The 24,116-nt window shown below is 36.4% G+C and overlaps 1 protein-coding gene across 1 annotated transcript; it reads left to right on the top strand.

Moving 5' to 3' along the window:
• The first annotated feature begins 1,780 nt into the window (after positions 1-1,780).
• LOC127840834 (uncharacterized) lies at positions 1,781-24,087 on the top strand. Its single transcript, XM_052369261.1, has 11 exons — positions 1,781-1,904; positions 2,031-2,121; positions 4,603-4,753; positions 7,910-8,044; positions 12,660-12,737; positions 13,319-13,355; positions 14,094-14,170; positions 14,628-14,687; positions 14,949-15,003; positions 15,337-15,462; positions 17,441-24,087. Exons 1-11 carry the CDS (start codon positions 1,862-1,864, stop codon positions 17,446-17,448), a joined length of 861 nt encoding a protein of 286 aa, XP_052225221.1. The 5' UTR covers positions 1,781-1,861; the 3' UTR covers positions 17,449-24,087.
• The last annotated feature ends 29 nt before the right edge of the window (positions 24,088-24,116 follow it).

Genomic DNA, 24,116 nt, shown 5'->3' with positions numbered 1-24,116 from the left:
AAAAATCTAGTGAATGATTCAAGTGATGTCTTAGGTATTGTTAAACACAATGTAGTTACTATGGTACTTCATGCAAATAAATGTCATATTAACAAAACGTAATTTGTATTGAAGTACTACATATACAAATTGCAAAACAACTGCGGTTTTATTGCGCTGCATAATTCACAAATTACTTTTAATAAATGCAGAAACTACTAGTTGTAATGCTGCTTTATTTATGATTTTTATGTCTTGACCCTTATAGGGATTGTTTATTCACAGGACCCAATAGGGATGTTTTAATGTTAATTCACTGCCGCTATCAGAGAGCAATACAAACATACAATATACCGCCAGCTTCTATTCGCTGATTGGGGAAACAGCCGTGGCTTATCAGGCATCGCTGACCATTACACTAGAACTTGTCTGTCAAAAGGTCATTGATTGCGCGTTAAAGCACGTGCATTTAACTGAAAATTTCGAACTTTCCTGAATTGTTTTCAAAACATAAGGCTCCCCTCCATGATTTCTGCAGACTAACTACTGTTTTCAATCTTTGGGAAATACTCATGCATTTAATGCTGCCAATGTGGTGTTGAAGGCCCGTATAAATCTTTTTTTCACCCATCCAATGTGGGAATCAGATGCATATGTATTGTCACTCTGCTGCCGCTACTCTTATGTGCTGATAATCAATAACTGATTGAGCTCGAAATCGCATCATTTAATCAAAATTAGTCAAAACTTGTGTAAATCTAGTGTTGATAAGGTAGGATTGATGAGTGCACCACCTAAGGCTGTCCAGTTAGTGCAGACTTTGGTAAAACGAGCTTCTCATATGGGCGACCGGGCTCAATTCCTACTCCCAGCGCATCTGAGTTTGGTTGAAGGCCACCAGACCAAACCGATGCGATGTCCTCGAGGTAATACGGTCCACATCCTCATACTGCACAAGCCCCCCCCCCCCCCCATCAATTAACAAAATTAGTCACAACTAGCATCTGAAATTGCAGCTAAGATTTAAATTGACTCGATTTCTAAGTCTAGTAATGAAGTAGTGGAGGTATAAAATCCGGGCCTCTTGCGTGGGTGACCTTAGATTCGAATCAAGCACATACACATGCACGTGTACGAGTTAATACGGGTGTAAGACCTGTATCATATAAATCTGCCATATATACAGTAAACAGCGAAATTAACGAGTAAGTTATATAGCATAATGTATGGCCCGTTTGAAAATGGCATATATTAAAAAGACTATTGCCAAGCAATATATGTCCCCTACCGGCTCCAAAATTGTCAGAAAATCCACCATTGTCAGAATTTTTTTATTTGTTGCCATAGCATCCAGAATTGTTGATGTAGGAACAAAGTGAAATGACGTGCATAATGTCCATATTGCCATCCATCCATGTTTAAAGTTTCATGAAAAGGTATCAAGAACTTTTTAAGTTATCGCAGGATCCAGTAAACCACCATTTTCAGCAGTATTTCTAGTCTATTTGTTGCCATAGCAACCATAATTTTCGACTTAGGAACAAAATAAAATTACGTGCATAACCTCCATATTGCCATCTATCCACGTTTCAAGTTTCATGAAAAAATATGAAGAACTTTTAAAGTTTTCGCAGGATGCAGAAAAGTGTGACGGACAGACTGACTGACTGACACACAGAGCGCAAACCATAAGTTCCCTGCGGTGAAACCGGTTGGGGACCATTCTATACATAGATGGTTACGTCACTACGTTATTGTCAGTAAGACCGGTGTGACACAATGGTAGGGGTCAATAATCACCGTCTCCGATCCAACTCGACTTAAAATAATTGCAATTTTCCACGCACCTGTCAGTCAGCTAGAGTGATATCCCTTGTTTAAAATGGCTGAAATAAGTAGCGATCGACTGCGAAGAAAAATAAAAGGTATCTTTTATGATACTGGGTATCTTTTGATATAAGTTAATTTGTTCTGATAATAACATCATACAAATTTACCAATTACCGAGTATTTTCATGATAAAACTGCCTTTTTTTTTTCTTTTTTAACAGAAATTCTCAAGGATGCCGACTTATCCACATTGTCTGCGAAAAAAGTTCGACTCAAGCTGCAGGAGTGTTTCGACACGGACTTGGCAGATAGGTATAAATATGTGTTAAATATCCATAGTTTATATAAATGATTTAAGACTTATTTAAGTACCAATGCTGACATGTTTTGGGAGAAATGGGACAATTTTTGGTTTATAACCCAAAACACAAATTGTAGGCAATAAAAACTAGGATAACTCGCCCTTGCGTCAATTTTGCAGTGTAGTCTGGATCTAGATGGGTAAGTTGCAGGGCCTTTCAGCGTTGGGGCAATGGAAGAGAGGGTGGTTAGTCCCACTGTAGGACAGTTGACCTGAAACTGCCAATTATGTCTAGCGCACTACACTTTCTTCCAGAATGTTCCACTCTTTATTGTCTTAGGGAAAAATAGTTCTTATAAACTTATATACACTTGATTGGTATGAAACACTTAGAATTTTTTATTGAGAGTAATTGTCAACAATGTAATCTGCTTTGAAGTCTGAGAAACTCTTTGGGTAACTCTACATTTAGATTGCCAGACTGGGGTATTCAGGAAGTCTTGGCTAGGCAGGGCTGGTACCAGTCTAGTTGGACAATTTTGTCTTTGTAGGTTGTACAGATATGTGTTTTTTGAAATGATTTGAGACTTTGTAATAATCACTTTACCCTTTGTACTCAAAATGAATAAAATTTATCAATCAAATGTTATTAAATACACTACGCGACATGGGATTTTTGCCTCATTCGCGGAGTCATGGTGGACAGTTTGATTTTTTAGTGGAAAATCACCGATTTTCACGTGATTCATCACACCGCCGTCATGCGAGAGCAAGATAATCTTCACGGTGATTCCCCGTAATTTTGGGGTGATTCGCCGCGCTTCGCCATGATCCCAGAGGATATTGGTGACATCAGTGATTAGTCAATTTACGCATATAAACCGAATCGTATCGATAACTGTATACATACTGCTTTTCTAATATTCACAATTATCCAATAATCCAACATAAATACAATATCTCTTAAGAAGAAATAATCTAGTTTTTCACACCTTTATTGACATTACACAACAGATCAACGCCAATTAGCTGTTGAAGGTCATTTAACCTATAAGCGTTTTAAAACAATTCAACGGACAGATAAAGCAATGAAGCTGTGATCGTAGATTTCCAGTTTGCGAAGTAATTTTTGGCCAATTCCCAATGGGCTGAATATTTATTATTTCCGTTATTTACAATGTAATCTAGTTTGCGGAATGCATATCTCCTATTTCCATGTTGCCGACTTCTTTTCATCGCCAAAAAAGGTGAATCACAGGGGTTCCCGGTGATTTGCGCTGATTGCCTTACAGCAAGATACATAGGGCGACATTCACCGTGAAACCGCCGAGACAACACCCAAATTTTCTTGTCGCTCGGAATCACTGCGATTTGTCACGTTGCATCGATCATGGTGATGCGAGAATTGCGGAAAAAATCACCGGTCGCGTAGTGTATTTTATCATGTTGAAATTGGATATGTAACAGTATTAATGACTCCCAGTGACAGCCAATTCAGAATTTAAAATTATCTATTAGCTTATACCATCAGCATTCTGGCCTTAGGCATTTCATAGAAACCACCAATTACTTGATATAAAAAACATTACTACTTTCTTTAATAATGGAAGTCTATTATCAATGATTCATTTATTTGATAGATTTCACAGTAAAATATGTGATACAAATTAGCCCTTGAGGCAAACACAATTGGACCTTATAGCGAACATAATTTAACTTCTGACAGAGGCAAATGGATGGGAAAATCTATAAAAAATTCCTTAGTTCACAAACAACAAGAATCACATAATGATTTATCTTTGTATGTTCGAATTTTTGTGTGTGGCCCGACCCGCAGTGCTTTAAATCATCAGTGAAATGGGCCTGTTGTTATGTTAGAATAAACACCTGAACTAGAAGTTACCATGCCACTTGTCCTCTCTTAAAAATCTTATTTTTGTCAAAATGTTTACAAATTAATAAATTTATAAATTCAACACAGGGCTGTAAGTATGGATTTTTAGAAATTTATGCAGCACTAGCTGAGTCCTGGCTTTGACGGAAGAGCTTGTTATTATTGAATTGAACTACTAACCCTTAACAAAATGGGGACAAGCACCATATGACCTAATATATACTAGCATGTTTGGGTTAAAATACAAATGGAATATCTTTGAAAAAGGGGTTTAATGCATGAGCGTAAAGTGTCGCATTAGATTAGCCTGTGCAGTCCGCACAGGCTAATCAGGGATGACACTTTCCACCTTAACATGAACTTTGCTAAGGAGGGACTTTCTTAAAACGAACATTAGCATAAAAGCGGAAAGTGTTGTCTGCACAGGCTAATCTGGGACGTCACTTTACACACATGCATTAAACCCGGTTTTCACAGAGCACGGCTCATACGGATGTTAATCCTCAGATCCTGTTATAACTGGTTAATTCTATGCCAGGCTCAGTTTTGTATTCCCAATAATATCATTATTACTGATAATCCAATTCATGCCTCACAGAAAAAAAGAAATTGACAAAATCACAATGAAGCTGATTGTGGAGATGGAAGAACAAAACAAGGCCACGGAAGAAGCAAAAGAGGAAGAAGAGGAGGAGGAAGAAGAACAGAATGGTAATGGAAAAGGAGACACATCAGAATCCGAGCACGAGGTGAGTCAAATGTGAAAGTTATTTTTTGTTTTGACGCATCCTTGGTTGGAAAGTCCTTAAAGTATAATGTTTTTGACTCGAAATATTCAACTGTAGTCTGTCATGTAAGTTGAGATTTATGTAAAGTTTGTTTTTTTTAGCTCACCTGAGCACAACGTGCTCATGGTGAGCTATTGTGATCGCCTTTTGTCCGTTGTGCGTCGTCAACATTTACCTTGTTAACACTCTAGAGGCCACATTTATTGTCCAATCTTCATGAAACTTACTCAGAACATGTGTCCCAATAATATCTTGGACGAGTTCAAAAATGGTTCTGGTTGATTGAAAAACATGGCCGCCAGGGGGCGTGGCAGTTTGCTATAGTAAAACCTTGTTAACACTCTAGAAGTCACATTTATTGTCCGGTCTTCATGAAACTTTGTCAGAACAGGTGTCCCAATAATATCTTGGATGAGTTCGAAAATGGTTCCGGTTGGTTGAAAAACATGGCTGATAGGGGGCGTGGCAGTTTTCCTTATATGGCTATAGTAAAACCTTGTTAACACTCTAGAAGTCACATTTTAAGTCCAATCTTCATGAAACTTTGTCAGAACATGTGTGCCAATAATATCTTGGAAGAGTTCAAAAATGGTTCCGGTTGGTTGAAAAACATGGCCGCCAGGGGGCGTGGCAGTTTTCCTTATATGGCTATAGTAAAACCTTGTTAACACTCTAGTAGTCACATTTTTAGTCCAATCTTCATGATAATTGGTCAAAACATGTGTCCCAATAATATCTTGGACGAGTTCGAAAATGGTTCCAGTTGAATGAAAAACATGGCCGCCATGGGGCGGGGCAGTTTTCCTTATATGTTTTTACTGTATGGTAAAACCTTGTTAACTCTCTAGAAGTCACATTTGTGGTCCAATGCTCATGAAACTTGGTCATAATATTTGAACTAATAATATCTGGGCTAAGTTAAAAAATGGTTGAGATCAGTTAAAAAACATGGTTGCAAGGTGGCGTGGCATTTTTCCTTAAATGGCTATTTACTACAAAACCTTGTTAACACTCTAGAAGTCACATTTATTATCCAATCTTTATGAAACTTGATCTGAACATTTGTTCTAACAATAGCTTGAGTGAGTTTGAAAATGGTTATGGTTTGTTGAAAAACATGGCCGCCAGGGGGGGGGGGGGCAGTTGTCCTTATATGGCTTTAGTGAAAACTTGTTGACACTATATTAGCCATATTAATTGGCCAATCTTCATGAAACTTGGTCAGAACATTTGTCCCAATGAAATTTTGCCAGAGATTGAAGCTGGGTCATATGAGCTCAAAAACTAGGTCACAAGGTCAAATATAAAAAAACATGTTAAAAGTCACTTTTTTGTTCCAAAATAATCTTCATGAATCAGCTTGCATTTTTAACCAGGTTTTCCGAAGGAAAAAACTGGTTATTAGATTGGCGAATGCGGGCGGGCTGGCTGGCGGGCGGGCGGAACAAGCTTGTCCGGGCCATAACTATGTCGTTCGTTGTCAGATTTTAAAATCATTTGGCACATTTGTTCACCATCATTGGACGGTGTGTCGTGCGAAATAATTACGTCGATATCTGCAAGGTCAAGGTCACACTTTGAGTTCAAAGGTCAAAAATGGCCATAAATGAGCTTGTCCTGGCCATAACTATGTCATTCATTGTGAGATTTTAAAATCATTTGGCACATTTGTTCACCATCATGGGACGTTGTGTCGCACAAAAGAATCACGTCAATATCTCCAATGTCAAGGTCGCCACGACTAAAAATAGATTTTTTTTAAAAACAAACTTACAAAGGGGGTTAATTTTGTTTGTTCATTTCAAAAGTTCAGTTTGAGTTTTCTCCCTGGTTTTGTGACAATTTTGTCCCTTGTTTTCAGAATAGTCTAGTTCCTTTTGCTTTCAGGTGAGCGCCTTAGGGCCTGATGGCCCTCTTGTTTAATCTGGGGGTGAGGGGGTTGGGCTGTTTCCGTGGCATATCTGGTGGTCAGCTCCAAAATCCCATTTTTAAACCACTCTGAATATTACACTGGCAGTATTATCCTTAGACGGCATATGTTGTTTCCCAATCTTCTTATTGATATTAATCTTTGAAAGGGTCATTGTTATGTATTTGGTATTTGTTTGCAAATGGCTTCATTGACAACTGTGAACACTTTAAAGTCTATGTAAAGAAAGAACAACCCGAAATTTTGTGTTTTTAAAAGGATTAGTTATTAAAATATTTAAATGTAAAATAATTAAAATAAGCCGTGAATATGTACATGTGAATGAGAAAAAAATAGAATTTCTGTATTGTTAAGGTAATTATCCCTGCAAGCTTAAGTGGGAATTGACTTGTATCATTCATGTGAAAAGATTGTGTAACATGGGTCCAGTGGTAATTTGTCGTTAATTGAACACTGTAAAAGTGATTTCCATGTTGTGAAAGTAAATTGCTTGCCAGCATTGTTTACAGGGATTTAGGAACAACAGGATGGAAATAACTGAATTCACTCATGCATTCACTCTTCATTTTTTCCCTTATCCAGCCCCAAATTTTTCAAAATACAGTTACGTGAGTAGTAAAGGAAAATCCTTCGAAAAAGCTCTGTATAGTAAATGAAATGGTGTTTCAACAATTCTGGTTTTCACAATTTAAAAATAACATCCAGTTAAATCCTTTTAGAATGTAAATGAATTGTCGAAAACATAAAATAAAAACCTATTGGTACATTACTGATTTCCTTTATCCATTCGCATAATTTAATTTAAAAAAATCTTATATCACCTGTGAACTAACATTGATAACCTACCGCAACCAACAAATATCCACTATTGTGTAAGTTTAAAAATCACTTGTATTTCATGTTTTCTTTTTAGGTTTGATTAAAAACGAGATAATTACAAGACAGTGAACTAATATTAATAGATGTTACTGGTTTGTTTTTCTTTTCGTATGGAATGATAGTTTATTCTCAAACACATTCACATATTCTACATATTTTATGACTGCCATTCATTTTTCACAGCAAAGGGCATATTCTCAAGTCACTGGAATAAACAACAATACTATGTTGCATTTCAAAGCACTATCGCTTGTTAAATTAACAACAACTGTAATAAGATCACAATTATCTAAATTTCTTGTCTTAAGGTGAAAGGTGAACCACCAAAAAAGAAATCAAAAACAACAGAGAACTCTTCAAAGAAAAAATCAAAGAAGATCTCTGACAAAGAGTTAGTTCCCTTGGAAAATGATGATCTCAATGTGTATGATGAAGAACAAAAGGTAAGGAACGTTACAGTGCTGTTTACATGTACAAGAAATTTTCTTCTTAATGTTCAATTTTCATTTAAATTAAACTGTCCAATGAAATGTGGTAATGAGAATGCCCTATCGTCTTGTGACCACATAGTTATTGTTTGACTTTGACTGAAGCCTTGAAAATATGTTTGTGTAAAAAAACAATAGTAGATTGGTATTACTTCAGATAACTATTTTGTATGGAATGATGTTTATTCTTAACACTTAACACTACCGGTATCATTTTCTTGTACATGTTAACTAAGCACTGCATCTTATTTTTGTATCAAATACAATGGGGCACCACATGTAATTAAAATCATGTACTTCATAGAATTACATATTCAAGTTTTTATCTCTTAATATTTTATCACCACTGGCTGTGTAGCTTTAAACACCTGTTTCCCAATCTTGAAGTTTAAGGTCTGTCATAGAGGTCAAAACTTAAGGGCACACGTGGATTGTCCAGAATGTTATTTAGTTATTCATCATGTGATTCATCATGGTATTTTAATATCATAAATACATACCTGCTATCCCTAGCTATACCTTTTCAAGGTGGGTTAGCTACTCCAGAAATCTTCAAGTGCCGGAATTCGGCCACCTCTCCTACTGAAAACAGATCAGGTTAAACATAGTATAAAGTAACCTAACCGGAAATCAAGAACCGTAACTCATCTTCATTTTCTGGAGAATACCGAGACAGACCGCCATTTTTCTGCTCCTGTGGAATTCGGTGTTTTCTTTCATTTCTGCGTGGTGTTTTGGGTTTCCGATTTGATAAATTACATAATTTGTCATTTCTGCTATATTCAGAAATCTTTTTCTCTTTAAATTTCGTTGTAAATAGTGTTATTTTCAGATTTTGCCGGGTTTTTCTACGGGCTCGTGCACTTGTGCGCGAGCTTTTCGTTGGTTAGTCAAAAAGTATTGACTATATTTTGTACAGTTTATATACCGTATTTAACGGTTTTACTCATCATAATTGCCACTAAATATTGTTTGTTGCTCAAATTCTTTTCTTTTTTCTAATTAAGAAATTAGAATCAGTTTTCAACTACGTGGCGTTTGTGGTCATTTAAAAGTGTCGTGTGATAACCACAACACTTGTTTATCATGCACTTTGTGTACAGTTGACCAAAATGTTCTATTTGTAGTTCATGGGACGATGACATTTGGCAGAAAGCAATACGTCGCAGAACGTTTTTGAGCAGGAAACGACCAGATGTACCATCAACAGATGGTTTTTGCCCGGTAACTTTACAGATGTCAGATGATCAATTGCAGCATCAGTCACCGGGTTTCAGGCAAGATGGTGATCGTACTTTACCATTGGAAAGTCGATCAACATCAGACTTTATGGCAACAACCGTCAGCTGGTCTTTGCCTGATGGCATTGGTCAAGAACATCGACCAATGCCAGGCCAATACGGTCATTATCGGTATGTCACCAGGTGCAGGACGGGTCGCCAGGGACCAGCCCGGGCAACGACTGGTCATCGGGGACCGGTCCGGTCACTGGTCCAAGGCACTGGTCAACGGAGACTGGTCCGGTCACCGGTCTGACATACCGGTCAACGGAGACCGGTCCGGTCTCTGGACCAACCTACCGGTCATCTGTTACTGATGACCGGTCCGACCCACCGGTCACAGGTCATCTGTTACTGATGACCAGTCCGACCCACCGGTCATCTGTTACTGATGACCGGTCCGACCCACAGGTCATCTGTTACTGATGACCGGTCCGGTCACCGGACACCGGTCAACATGCACCGATCATTAAGCGGTCAACAATTGCCAGTCACCGGTCAACGATCAGAAACAGAGGTTCTTCTTCATTGAATTATTCCACTTCTTCGTCGTCGAATGAACATTCGTTGTCGACTAGTTCTGATTATAGAGGTAGACGTCGGACACGCTCTTATTTCTCTTATTCCTCATTCCAGTCATCGTTATGATCATTATCGATCATCACGGAAACGATACTCAAGGAGACGTTATTACCGTCGTAGCCTTTCCAGCTCTCGGCGTCGTAGTTGTTCTAGATCTCGGCATCACAGGAATAAAGGTTGTTGACAAGCTTCAAGGAAGCATTGTCGTTTCGACTTTTATGACTTGTCACATTACTATCCTATTTCTGATTGTAATGTCTCCATACCCTATGCACCAGTTTCCAGTGTGATCTCAACATATGTTTCAGTGACTGATCAGATTTCACAGCCCTTCAATTCTGGTGTTCATCTCACCACAATGGCTGTTTTGTCTGCAACGAGGGTATCTACTACTATTCCTAGTCGGAAACCCCCGGCTGCTACTCCGTCTATGCGTGACACATGGGTTCAAGATTCCTTTGGAAATTATGTACCTGTCACTTCTGATAATTCACCGTCTATTTCCGGTTTTAATTATCAGTGTGTTGACTTTGCGGATAGTCATTCTTCGTTACCGGTGAATCATCATTTGGTGCAGGATAAATCTCCTATCATTCCTACCACAGTTTCTATGGATTCTTTGCACAACTCAGGCGTTGTTAACAGTGAGCATGATTCGGATGCAGATAATGATACTGATCAGTATTTAGCACCCATTCATCAGATATACGATCTCATGTTCCGGACTCTTGGTGAAGAGTATTGTTCACAACCTGTGGAGGTGTCTGCTAATTTGACCATCTCGGTCACTGAGCAGTTGGTTCGTACATTTGATCCTAACAGTGTTACTAAGGCGAGTTCCTGCCTTTATACACGTCTTCCGATTGGTGCTTCAGTTTTATCTGTGTTTCAGTCATTGGAATCAATCAATACAACGATTCCTAAACGAGGAGAGATATGGAGAGTACCTAAAGATTTCTCCTAACCAAAAACTCGGGAACGTACTCGAAGCTATAAGCCTCCAGTACCTGATCTGAATTCTGGTTTAGATTTCTCTTAATTACCGATTCAGGATCCTGACATTAATAAACTGTCCTTACCATACCTAGTTCTTCAAAATCGGTTTCGGTTCCTTATTCCATCTTAGAACAATGGGAAGGAAGAGAGAGAAGAGCGTTAGGTCTATCAAACCAAATAGACTTAATGCTAGAAACTATCTTGCGCCTTGTTTGTGATTGGTCAGATTCGGTTCCGGATGAACTTCGAGACTTATTGATACATTTATCCCGAACGACATTGAACCTTTCACATAATGCTGCTTCTTCAATGTCGGAGATGTTAAGGATTCGTAGAGATCTTATCCTTTCCTCTTTACCTAAAGATTTTCTATTAAGAGCCAGGTATGAATTCGCTCAGGGCAGCACCTCTCTCATCAGGATTTCTTTTCAGTGGTAAGATACAAGAAGCACTCACAGCTTATACAGATGATCAACTTCATGCTTCTCTTGCAAGAAATAACTCTGGACAACCCCAATGGGCCTTTAAGAGACCAGCTTCTAGACCACCGGCAGGTCCATTAGTTAAGAAAGATAAGAGGACTTATCTTTTCTCTAAAAAACCTTCCTGGAATCCTCAGTCAGGGTCTAATAGATCTACCCCAAGTAACCGAACATCTTTTTTTCAGAGGTCTTCTGTTAGGAACCCTGCTAAAAAGAACAAACCTCAGCTAGATAAGAGGAATTCCAAGCCTCCTGTCGGCAGGGGTGGGCCTCCTTCTTATCAGCCCTAGGAAACAACCCTTTCTACCAACATCTCCGCCGATGCCAGAAATACCAGTAGGAGCCAGACTTCTGCATTTTTCAAATCGATGGCTTCAAATAACTTCGGACGCTTGGGTTCATTCTCTTGTTGCAAAAGGCCTGACTTTTCAATTCGAGAACAGACCTCCTCTTATACGCGTCCCCATAGAACTGGTATCACCGCATCCTCATATTCCAGAGTCCATTCGTGTTCTTCTGAAAAAACAGGCGGTAGAAAGGGTACAAGATCCATATTCTCCAGGATTTTACAGTCGTCTTTTTTCTTGTTCAAAGAAAAATGGTTCCTGAAGACCACTAATAGACTTAAAAGCTTTCAACATGTATCTACTCGAACCATCTTTCAAGATAGAGACTCCATCCTTCATACGGGACTCCATCAAACCTCTGCACTGGGGGATGTCCTTGGACTTGGAAGATGCATACTTCCATGTTCCTATACATCCCAACTACCGGAAGTACTTGCGATTCGCCTTTCAAGGCCAGGTCTACCAGTTCCGAGCGATGCCATTTGGGTTGGCAACGGCTCCTCTAGTCTTTACCAAGCTAATGGCTGCGGTCGGAGCACACCTCCATGTGCAGGGTATCCTTCTTCTCCAATATTTCGACGTCTGGCTGTTACACCAGCTCCATCGTCAATTGCTTCTGCATCACCTTGAACTCTCTTGGAAGGAACTCCTATCCTTAGGACTCCTTCTAAATGTGGACTATAGCTGTATCATTTGGTATAAAATATTAAAACAACTTCAAATGACCACCACTAATAGACAGCGTGTGGCCTGTTATGCCTGTAATTAAGCTCAAAAGTAAATGTCAAAATTAGAGGTCAAAGGTCTGGCCCAAACTTTAACTAACAGATAAATTGGCCAAAACAATTTGCTTGGCATCTATCTAGTGTATGCAATGTTGTAGACCCTGAAGTTGTCAGATGAAGAGCTTGCCAAACGCTTGCAGTCCTTCGAAGAGACGGGCAGGAGGACGAGAGGCAGGGTACGAGATTGGCACGCATATTTCATTTGTGCATGTATTTACAGTGACCCCGCCTTTATCCGGATCTCGATAGTCTGGAAATCTTACGATCCGACAAAAGTCAAGGGAAAGGGATTTATTATGCAGTATTTTGCCCTGTTAAGTCTGGAATATCGCGTTTCAGAAGATTCGGAAATCTGGAAATTTGCCAGAACGGACGTGTCCGGATAAACGCAGGGTCAATGTACATATGTAGTCTACTAGATTGTATCTCAAGTTCTAATCAGTGAAGCCTATATGTTAGGAGCAGCTATTTATGAAAGGAAGCCATGTGATTCAAGACGGTGATAGAAATAAGCAAAAGCCCATAAGCCCTGCACAGTTAACTATTTTTACCAGACTCGGCTCAGATTAATGAAAGGAGATCTTATAGGTGGGCCTGTCATAGTTTAATGCTTTCAGGAATAGTGTAAGACTTCTACATTTTCTTGGACAAACTGTAAAATCTCCGTGTCGGTAATATGATGGAAATTGTTTATTAATGTTTAATATTTCATATCAACAACGGAATGCTCACAGCTGTTTTGGTATCAATATTTTAGGCCACAAAAGCCCCCAGAGAGAAAAAGAAGAGAGAAGGTAATTTATTTCATTCATTTTGTCTTCAAGATTAAAAGCATTATTTCACTACTAGTTATCTGGAATATTTATATTTGTCACATACCATCAAATCAAATTTTGTGTCTGTTATCTTTAGCCCATTATTGTTATTATATAATATTTATAACAGAAGGAATGTTTCTTAGCCAACATTAACATTTTACAATTGAACAATTTGTACATAATAACTTACATAACATGTAGCAATGGATTATTATGACCTTTTCTCAGCATCATTATTGTAAATTATATGTGAACTAGAAGATAAACTGTATGTACACAAGTGTTATAAAAAAAATTATATAGGGTGCATTTATGCACGTGACTTTTTTTTAAAATAGTCTTAATGCAAACCACTACAGTGACTCAAAATCTTCTGTGTAAAGATGGTTGATAAGCCATTGGCTCTAAATGGACCAATAATTGGATAGAATAGCTTTCTGGGAAGAATGGGCTTAATGGATGTACATAAATTGTCATCCCAGATAAGCCTTTGCAGTCAGCGCAGGCTAATTAGGGATGACCCTTTCCGCCTTTAAGGAATTTTTTGTTAACGGGCAATCTTTGAAAAAAATCCAGTAATGGCGAAAAGTAGCGTCCCTGATTAGTCTGTGAGGGCTACACAGGGTTATCTAGGACAACGCTTGATGCACATACAAGTAAGCCCAGTCAGTTTTCTAGAACGAGACTAGAATAATGTGATGTGTTCTTCTGTAGGTGGAGGTGGTAACAGTGCCTACTCTCGACCCTGTCTCCTGTCAGCTGACCTGGCTGCTCTTATGGGAACAGATAAGGTACCATGCTTAATGCACCAGCTTATTATGGTTGAAACATGTATATTAGGGTTGATTGTGAAAAGTGTTGTATCTAATATGAATATATTGAGCACATATAACAGTTTTAAATTCTACCCTTAATTCATTACTGGTATGTAATTATATTATAATAAAATAAGGGTCCCAAAGAAATATAAGGCATTGTGTGAAATATAACAAATTTGTTATCTGCATAATAAACATTTATTTGCTTTGTTTTCGAGTTATATTGCATTGCTTTCTTTTGATAAGTTTAAACGATGAAGTTTTGAATATGTATTTGTTATGACTGTGTATTAATATAAATGTGTCAAAAATTAAATTATATTGATTAAATATGATTTTTATAATCAAAGATTTTGTAACAGGGATCATGAATGTATCACATCTATTTTTATTATGCTTGTAGTGAGCAAATGTTCATTTATAATTGCAGCTTGCAAGAAATGAAGTTGTGAAGAAAATGTGGGAAATTGTTAAGGAACGAAAGTTGCAGGTCAGTTAAATGTGGCATCAGCTAGAGCGTTTTTGGCAAAGGTGCCTGGGTTTGACTATGGACTGTAGCCAAATGGGGGGTTGCCTGGCCATTCACTATTATGCTGTTAGGTCCAAAGTGTGTCAGTCTGTTATATTGTACTGAAGATTTTCATATGTGTATCTGTAATAACAGATAATTCATAGTTAGTTTTAATAATCAAAAAGGCCCATATTTGCATGGCGCAGGTCACTTTATAATTTCTCTTTTTATCATGTTTAGGATCCAAAGGACAAGAGGTTCATGATCTGTGATGAACAACTTCAGAAAATATTTGGTAAGAATTTGTTTAATGACTGTTGGGTAAGCTTATTTGACAAGAAGCAAAACACAGTTGGCATACTTTACAATCAGCATACTTAAAATACTACACATAACCATGTGTCTGCTTAAAAATTATTTTTTTTGTGAGTGTCATGCCACAAGTGTCACTGACCAAAATAATGGTATGTTTAAGAGTGCCAGTTCTATTCAATGTTTGGAGACAAAACCAACAAGTGATGTAAACATTTGTTTGTTGAAACAATCCATATTAAAATGTTATTTTAACAATAAAATACGGTGTCAAATATTCATGTTTTCATCAATATTTCTCTTGTTTTTGTTGCAGGTCGGAAAAGGGTTCAAACATTTGGAATGATGAAGTATCTCTCGTCCCACATCATCAACGAGGGTTCATCGTCCATAGAGTCTGTCATCACCAACAGTGACATTTATGATGATGAGGCTGATGATGGTATAAGCTGCTTTCAACTAGCATGTTATATACCATACCACATCACACTAGTACAATGTGCCAAAGTTAATATTTCATACAACATCACACTAGTACAAGGTTCGGAAGTTAATATACCATACAGCATCACACTAGAACAATGTTCACATGTTAATATACGATACAGCATCACACAAATACAATGTTCTGTAGTTAATATACCATACAACATCATGCTAGTACAATGTTCCAAAGTTAATATACCATACAACATCACACTAGTACAATGTTCCAAAGATAATATACCACACAACATCACGCTATTACAATGTTTCAAAGTTAATATACCATACAACATCACACTGGTACAACGTTCCAAAGTCAATATACCATACAACATCACACTAGTACAATTTTCCAAAGTTAATATACCATACATCATCACACTAGTACAATGTTCCAAATTTAATATATCATACAACATCACACTAGTACAATTTTCTGAAGTTAATATACCATACAGCATCACACAAGTACAATGTTCTGTAGTTAATATACCATACAGCACCACACTAGTACAATGTTCTGTAGTTAATATACCATACAACATCACACTAGTACAATGTTCCAAAGTTAATATACCAAACAACATCACACTAGTACAATTTTCCTAAGTTAATATACCATACAGCATCACACTAGTACAATGTTCTGTAGTTAATATACCATACAGCACCACACTAGTACAATGTTCCAAATTCAATATACCATACAACATCGCACTAGTACATTTTTCCAAAGTTAATATACCATACAGCATCACACTAGTACAATGTTCTGTAGTTAATATACCATACAGCATCACACTAGTTCAATGTTCTGTAGTTAATATACCACACAACATCACACTAGTACAATGTTCTGTATTAATATATCATACAACATCACACTAGTACAATTTTCCGAAGTTAATATACCATACAACAACACACTAGTACAATGTTCTGAAGTTAATATTCGATACAACAACACACTAGTACAATGTTCGGAAGTTAATATACCATACAACATCACACTAGTACAATGTTCGGAAGTTAATATACCATACAACATCACACTAGTACAATGTTCTGAAGTTAATATTCGATACAACAACACACTAGTACAATGTTCGGAAGTTAATATACCATACAACATCACACTAGTACAATGTTCGTAAGTTAACATACCATCTAACATCACACTAGTACAATGTTCGTAAGTTAATATACCATCTAACATCACACTAGTACAATGTTCGGAAGTTAATATACCATACAACATCACACTAGTACAATGTTCTGAAGTTAATATTCGATACAACAACACACTAGTACAATGTTCGGAAGTTAATATACCATACAACATCACACTAGTACAATGTTCGGAAGTTAATATTCGATACAACAACACACTAGTACAATGTTCGGAAGTTAATATACCATACAACATCACACTAGTACAATGTTCGGAAGTTAATATACCATACAACATCACACTAGTACAATTTTCGGAAGTTAATATACCATACAGCTTTACCCTAGTACAATGTTCTGTAGTTTATATGGCATGCAACAATTTGATCCAACTAATATAATCAATTTTATGTTTAAACAAAATAGCTCAACAAAATAAAATGATTCCAGTGAGGTACTACTTAAGTTAAAACTGGTTTTGGCTAATTAAATACTGACCCATTCAGGTCTTGTGCAGCATGCAGCTTGCTTAGCTCCAGCCGAGCCTGCACATTGGCTCAGTAGTTGAAAGCTATGAAGTCTGCTAATTAGTGGTAAAACCTCACTTGATTTATTAACGGACGTCTTAGCTCTTGACCAGACTTGGCTTGAGCTATACTTGCTTTATATGGCATATTACCCAGTTTTGTATGATGCGGGTGATATACAATTTTACGTTCATGTTATTTTTTTGTGTGATATTCATACTTGTATGTCTTTTTCAGATGATTAGATGCAAGATTGAGAGGTTTCTTGTCGTCATGGGACTGTGTCCCCTTGCCTACTCAAGGGTGAAAGGACTTAAAAGACATTAATATGTGTATATAAGTTGTACACTGCACGAATCCTTTTAACCCTTTACCACTTAGATACTTATATTGACGCATTTGTAGTCCCTTATAAAGTTAAATTTAATTAAAGACATTTCTTACTAAATTTAAGTTTTAAATGCTTCATTTCCAACCCTTGATGCTATTGAGCAGCAAACAGCATAAAACCTGAACAGACTGCAAGTAACTTGCAGGCTTATCTGGTTTTATGCTGTTTACACTTTACCATTTTCACTGTGCTTCTGAATGGGAAGCTTCAGAAATCTTGATATTTTTCAATGTGGAGCAGATATTGTTGGTTAATCCTGACATGATCTTCTGGGATACACTTCAATTGGAAATCTCATAATATACAAAATGATTGGCTGGTATTTTTAAAGAAACTGAAAATACACAATAAGGAAATAGTAATATTTTGAAGTTGAAGATGACTATTTCTGAAAAAAATTTAGTTGTGTGTTACTTTGACATAAAAGCAGTTTTGCAAGTGTTTTATATACCAGCTAGTCATTCGCAGGGTCCAAAACATCATGTTTTGAACACAAATATTAAGTTTTATATTGGCATAATATTTGCATAAGTTAGGATTAGATAACGATTTTGTATCAACACAACCCATGCATATTTTGTTTCGTATTAATTTACATCTGAAAGTATGTTTCAGACTAGGATTATTTAAATAACTTTTTCAAGAGGAAGTCACTGCTGTACAAGTTGTTTTGTTTTTTTATTTGTTTGTATTCATGTCATTGTTCAAAGTTATTTAAACATTTGATAGCTGACATAAACATTGCATGAAATGTTGCTGGATTACAGCTGAATCATTTCTGTAACAAACCTAACAAATGCTTTGTAAATAATTATTCTTAATGCTTATGTTATTCAACAGTTTCCTGTTATCTTAATTTTTATATCCCCACAAACGAAGTTTAAGGGGGGTATATAGGAGTGAGCTTGTCTGTCTGTCGGTCCGTCCGTATTAAGTGTCCGCTCTCTATTTCAAGTTGTTTTCATACGATCTTCACCAAACTTGGTCAGATGTTTTATCTAGATGATGTCTAGGTCAAGTTCGAATATGGGTCATGCTGGGTCAAAAACTATGTCATGGGGTCACTTAGTGCGTTTTAAACATTGAGCATGGTGTCCGCTCTCAAATTCCAGAAGTTTTCATCAGAGCTTCACCAAACTTGGTCAGAAGTTGTATCTAGATGAAGTCTAGGTCAAGTTCGAACACGGGCCATGCTTGGTCAAAAACTAGGTAACGGGGTCACTTAGTGCGTTTTAAACATTGAGCTGTTTTTTTGTGAAGACAACATGCAAAATATTCTGTGTCAATGTGGCATGTGGGGGTATTCGTCATGTCTGACAAAGCTCTAGTTGTTTCTGAAATCCAGGAAAATATTCCTGTATTTAATTTTAGAAAGAACCTTTAAAAAGGTGAAACCCATTCCCTCATGTAAAATACTTATGGTCAGAGTTTGTGCTTATAAATTATCAGTATGCAAAATCATTCTAATTGTCAGGTGATGCAAGATATTATTTCATTTTTTCTGTTTTTAAAGTTGACTTCGCTGTTAGTGATATGAATATTTTCTACATTAACAATTAACTACAGAAGGTAGCTGTAAAGGCACACTGAAAATTTAACACAATGTGCGTATTGAAATGTGCATATAGTTGGCATTTACATTTGTTATTTTCAATATGATGTTAGAAATATCACTTTTACCATCACAGTTCTTTTTTTCCGAAATGATCTTTGCACACTTAACCCTTTACCACTTACGTATTTTCACGCATTTGTAGTCCCTTTAAAAGTTATATTTAATTAAAGACCTTTCTTACTAAATTCAAGTTTTTAAGGCTTCATTTTCAACATAAAAATACTGATGAGCAGCAAACAGCATAAATCTGAACAACCTTCAAGCTACTCGCAGGCTGTTCTGGTTTTATGCTGTTTGCACATAGCCATTTTCACTTTGCTTCTGGTAAGTGGGAAAGGGTTAAACATATTAATCCATAACATGCATTATTCAAGGAGCACTTAAGGAAGACATTATGATTAAAGTTGTGTTGGTGTTTTATTCAATTAGAGCTAGCCTTTTGTAATTTTCATGACTATCCACAGTGATTTTCCAATCTGCCTTTTCCTGGAATTCTTACGTGGACAGCTAGTTATCTCCTCATTGTAACGGTAGCTGCACTTTTTTTTAAATACAATCCAAATGCTGTGTTTTGAAAAGATATAATGAATTTACTGTTTGTTTTTATGTACCTTTACAAATAAAATTCCCCTTATGTCAAGCACGTGTTAATGTAAATAGCACAATAGTCCAGTATTTCATATGTTTCCTTTCAGTTTAATCATTTGATTTATGAGTTTACAATTGAACAAATACCATTTCACATTGGGATCAGGCAATTGTTGGTTGATATTGATGTTGTGGAAACATGTATTATTTTCTTGCCAGTTGAGGTTTATACTACTTTAATTAAAAGATTTATTGAGGTAAACATTAATATTTGCAGTAAACATCTTGATATATATTTAGTTAATAAAAGTTAACATTTTAAACTCGGTAAAAACTGCTTTGCATAAGGTAAAATGAAAATGACCTAAAGCCACAGCAATAATTCTTATTAAACAAAAGCAACCTCTAATCTTTTGTGAGTATGCAACAATTCAGGTGATACATGTGCATTAAGTTACAAATAACATCTATTATTGCACTATCAACTCTTGTATAAATATAATTTCAGTTGTTCACAATACCTGAACCGTACTCATTGTGGCCTGGCTATTGTAAATATACAGTATTGTTTATGTTAATTTTTTGTAAATAATGTGTAAATGATTTCCTTTATTCAATAGAAAAAGTCTTGCACTTCCAACTTCCTACTCACTATTGCATAAAACAACTGGCAAAAAGAACTTACATTTGATTAAAATTCACTTTTTTTTCTCAAAAACATTCAGTGTGAAAGTGTGACAATTATTGTAAGGTTGTTGAGGAAAAATTACAGATTTATAACCGGTTCAATTGTCATACATGCATATTATGCTGTTGTTGGTCTTTTTCTATGGTGCATCATATCGAGTGTTTTAAGCTGTCCATACATATATACATATGCATACTCTTTTTGTAATTTGTTTGTCAATTTAAACATGCATGTATAACTGTTTGCTTCACGTATGTAAGACTATATATTAGTTAAACATAGTCATTTCATTTTGAATGTTAATTTGATTTGCAAGTGTGTAGAAATCATCACTTTTCCTTCCTTTTTTAGCTCACCTGAGCGATAGCTCGAGGTGAGCTATTGATATCACTCAGCGTCCGGCGTCCGTCCGTCCGTCCGTCCGTCCGTCCGTAAACAATTTGTAAACATCTTCTTCTACTAAACCATTGAGCCAATTTCAACTAAATTTCATGTGGAGCATCCCTAGGTCATGGGACAAAAGAATTGTTAAAAAAAATTTGATCGCATAACCAAGATGGCCGCCATGACCATATATGGTAAAAACCTTAAAAAATCTTCTTGTCAGAAACCGCTCATCAGATTTTCAAAAAATTTCACAGGGATGACCTTTGAGGGCTCCCCTGAAAAAGTTGTTCAAAGAAATTTGATTCATCAAAAAACATGGCCGCAAGAGCTCGTTGAACTTTGCATGTTTATTCGTTTTTGCCTATTTTGTGAAAACTTTCAAAAATCTTCCACATTTTTTGTCCGATCCTTTCCAAAGTTGCACAGTGTCTTTATATCAATGAGGACACGAACCCTACAAAAAATGAGCATTATTGGTCCATGAAGTACAGAATTACCTCCCCTTGAATTGAGAAAATGGTGTTTATGCAATAAAGTCCAAATTTTTCATCCAATTCTTTCCAAACTTGTAAGGATTTAGCATGGTTCAAACAAGGGAAACAACTACGGTTTATGCATGTTCTTTTTATTACAGATTTGCCTCCCTTTAATTCATTCAAAATCTCATTTTACAGCAGAGATTCCAAATCTGACCTGTAAATGAGCCCCATATTTACTGCTGGTGCTATGTTACCTTTTCCCATTTGATCATTCTTAAGTATTGGTCTTGTAATGCTGCTACTGCTACTGCTACTGCTACTGCTACTACTACTACTACTACTACTGCTACTACTACTTCTACTACTACTACTACTACTACTACTACTTCTACTACTACTACCACTACTACTACTACTACTACTACTACTACTACTACTACTACTACTACTACTACTACTACTACTACTAGTACTACTACTACTAGTACTACTACCACCACCACCACCACCACCACCACGTCTACTATTACTACTTCTACTACTACTGCCACTACTACTACTACTTTTACCACTACTACTACTACTACTACTACTACTACTACCACTACTACTACTACTGCTACTACTACTACTACTTCTACTACTACTACTACTACTACTTCTACTACTACTACTACTACTACTACTACTACTACTACTACTACTACTACTACTACTACTACTACAACTACTATTACTACTACTACTACTACAACTACTACTACTACTACTACTACACCACCACCACCACCACCACCACCACCATTCACAGTGACAAAAAACGTATTCACACAATGGCTGCTACTACAACTTATAGCCCATATAGGGGGCATGCATGTTTTACAAACAGCCCTTGTTTCTATGGGATTTTAACCACAACTGTTCATGTTTATCTCCGACACATATTTTTAGGTCACCTGTCATGAAGTGACACGGTGAGCTTATGTGATTGTGTGATGTCCGGCGTCCGTTGTGCGTGCCTGCGTGTGTCTGTGCGTCCGTCCGTCAACAATTTGTTTGTGTAGACAGTAGAGGTCACAGTTTGCATCCAATCTTGATGAAATTTGGTCAAAATGTTTATCTTGATGAAATCCGGTTTGGGATTGTATTTGGGTCATCTGGGGTCAAAAACAAGGTCACTAGGTCAAATAATAGAACAACCTTCTGTAGACAGTAGAGGTCACAGTTTTCATCCAATCTTTATAAAATTTGGTCAGAATGTTTATCTTGATGAAATCTGGGTTGGGATTTTATTTGGGTCATCTGGGGTCAAAAACTAGGTCACTAGGTCAAATAATAGAAAAACCTTGTGTAGACATTAGAGATCACAGTTTTCATCCAACCTTTATGAAATTTGGTCAGAATTCTTGATGAAATCTGGGTGGGATTGTATTTGGGTCATCTGGGGTAAAAATCTAGTTCAAATAAATAGAAAAACCTTGTGTTGACAATAGAGGTCACAGTTTTCATCCAATATTTATGAACTGTGGTCAGAATGTTTATCTTGATGAAATCTGGATTGGGATTGTATTTGGGTCATCTAGAGTCAGGAACTAGGTCACTAGGTCAAATCATAGAAAAACATTGTGTAGACAATAGAGGTCATAGTTTTCATCTGATCTTAATGAGTCAGGTGAGCGATTCAGGGCCATCATGGCCCTCTTGTTTTAGTATTTTATGTATGTGTTGTTCATTTATATTGCAAATTTTATTGGGGCCATATTTCATAGTATGCTGTTGTAATTTATCATATAAATAATGTCTTTGTTTCCTGTTGGTTTATATATTTTCAGGGCTCTATAGAAGTAATGATAGGTGGCTATTCTTTAATCCCATGTAATGCGTAATGGATGTAAATTCAGTAATGAATTACAAAAGAACCAACTGTCAGGATTTTTGTTTTATTTCAGAACTAAACTGATTTACGTGCTGGTGACTTTTGTCTATGATACATGTTTTCAAAGCTCTTTGGAAACATTTTGTCCCAGTGATTGTCTACAGTTATTGAATATTTGTATTGTTACATTGATGTATATAAAGCATCTTTTTCATGTAAAACATAACTTGCTTTGTATGAACTTTTTATTTCATGTATTTGTGTTTAATATTAAACAAACAAAACTAACTTTAATTAAAATTACAATTCAATATTCATGGTACTAATCTTCAAGAACAATGGCAATAAACAACCATCCTTGATTGCTTTTAGTTAATCATCCCTTGAAATTATTATCATAAATATCATGCTTGATATAAGTTTCAATTTACATACCATGAAAACCGAATAGTTATATTCCTGTATATTCTGCTGTAATATGTATCATGACAGGGATTTCTGATGATATTTTTAGTTTTTTACAATTTTATTTCTTCCAAGTTTTGCATTATGCAAGTTTAGAATCATGTCATGCATTTTTCTACTTGACAGTCTTAATTTGGTGACTTGTCATTCATTAAACCATCACAATGCAGGTTGAACATTTTGATGATTTCTTCCTCTCAGAGAATTGTTTTATTTCTCAGTGTAGGAGTTTTTTTATTTCTCCGTGTATATGTTTATAAATTGAAAATCACGGTTTGTTTGCATGCAACTGCATAGTGCATATATTTAAATTCGTTGACTTTCATTTAAAATAAATTTCAGTTGTTGGTAGTGTTTATGTATCTCTTTATGTCAATAAATGGTGCAGAAAAAGAGATGTTTTATCTTAGAATTTACCTAAAAT

The sequence above is a fragment of the Dreissena polymorpha genome, chromosome 8, assembly GCF_020536995.1.
Source record: "Dreissena polymorpha isolate Duluth1 chromosome 8, UMN_Dpol_1.0, whole genome shotgun sequence".
Classification (NCBI taxonomy): domain Eukaryota; kingdom Metazoa; phylum Mollusca; class Bivalvia; order Myida; family Dreissenidae; genus Dreissena; species Dreissena polymorpha.
The sequence above is the reverse complement of the archived record's forward strand: the minus strand, read 5'-3'. Positions and strand labels throughout refer to the sequence as shown.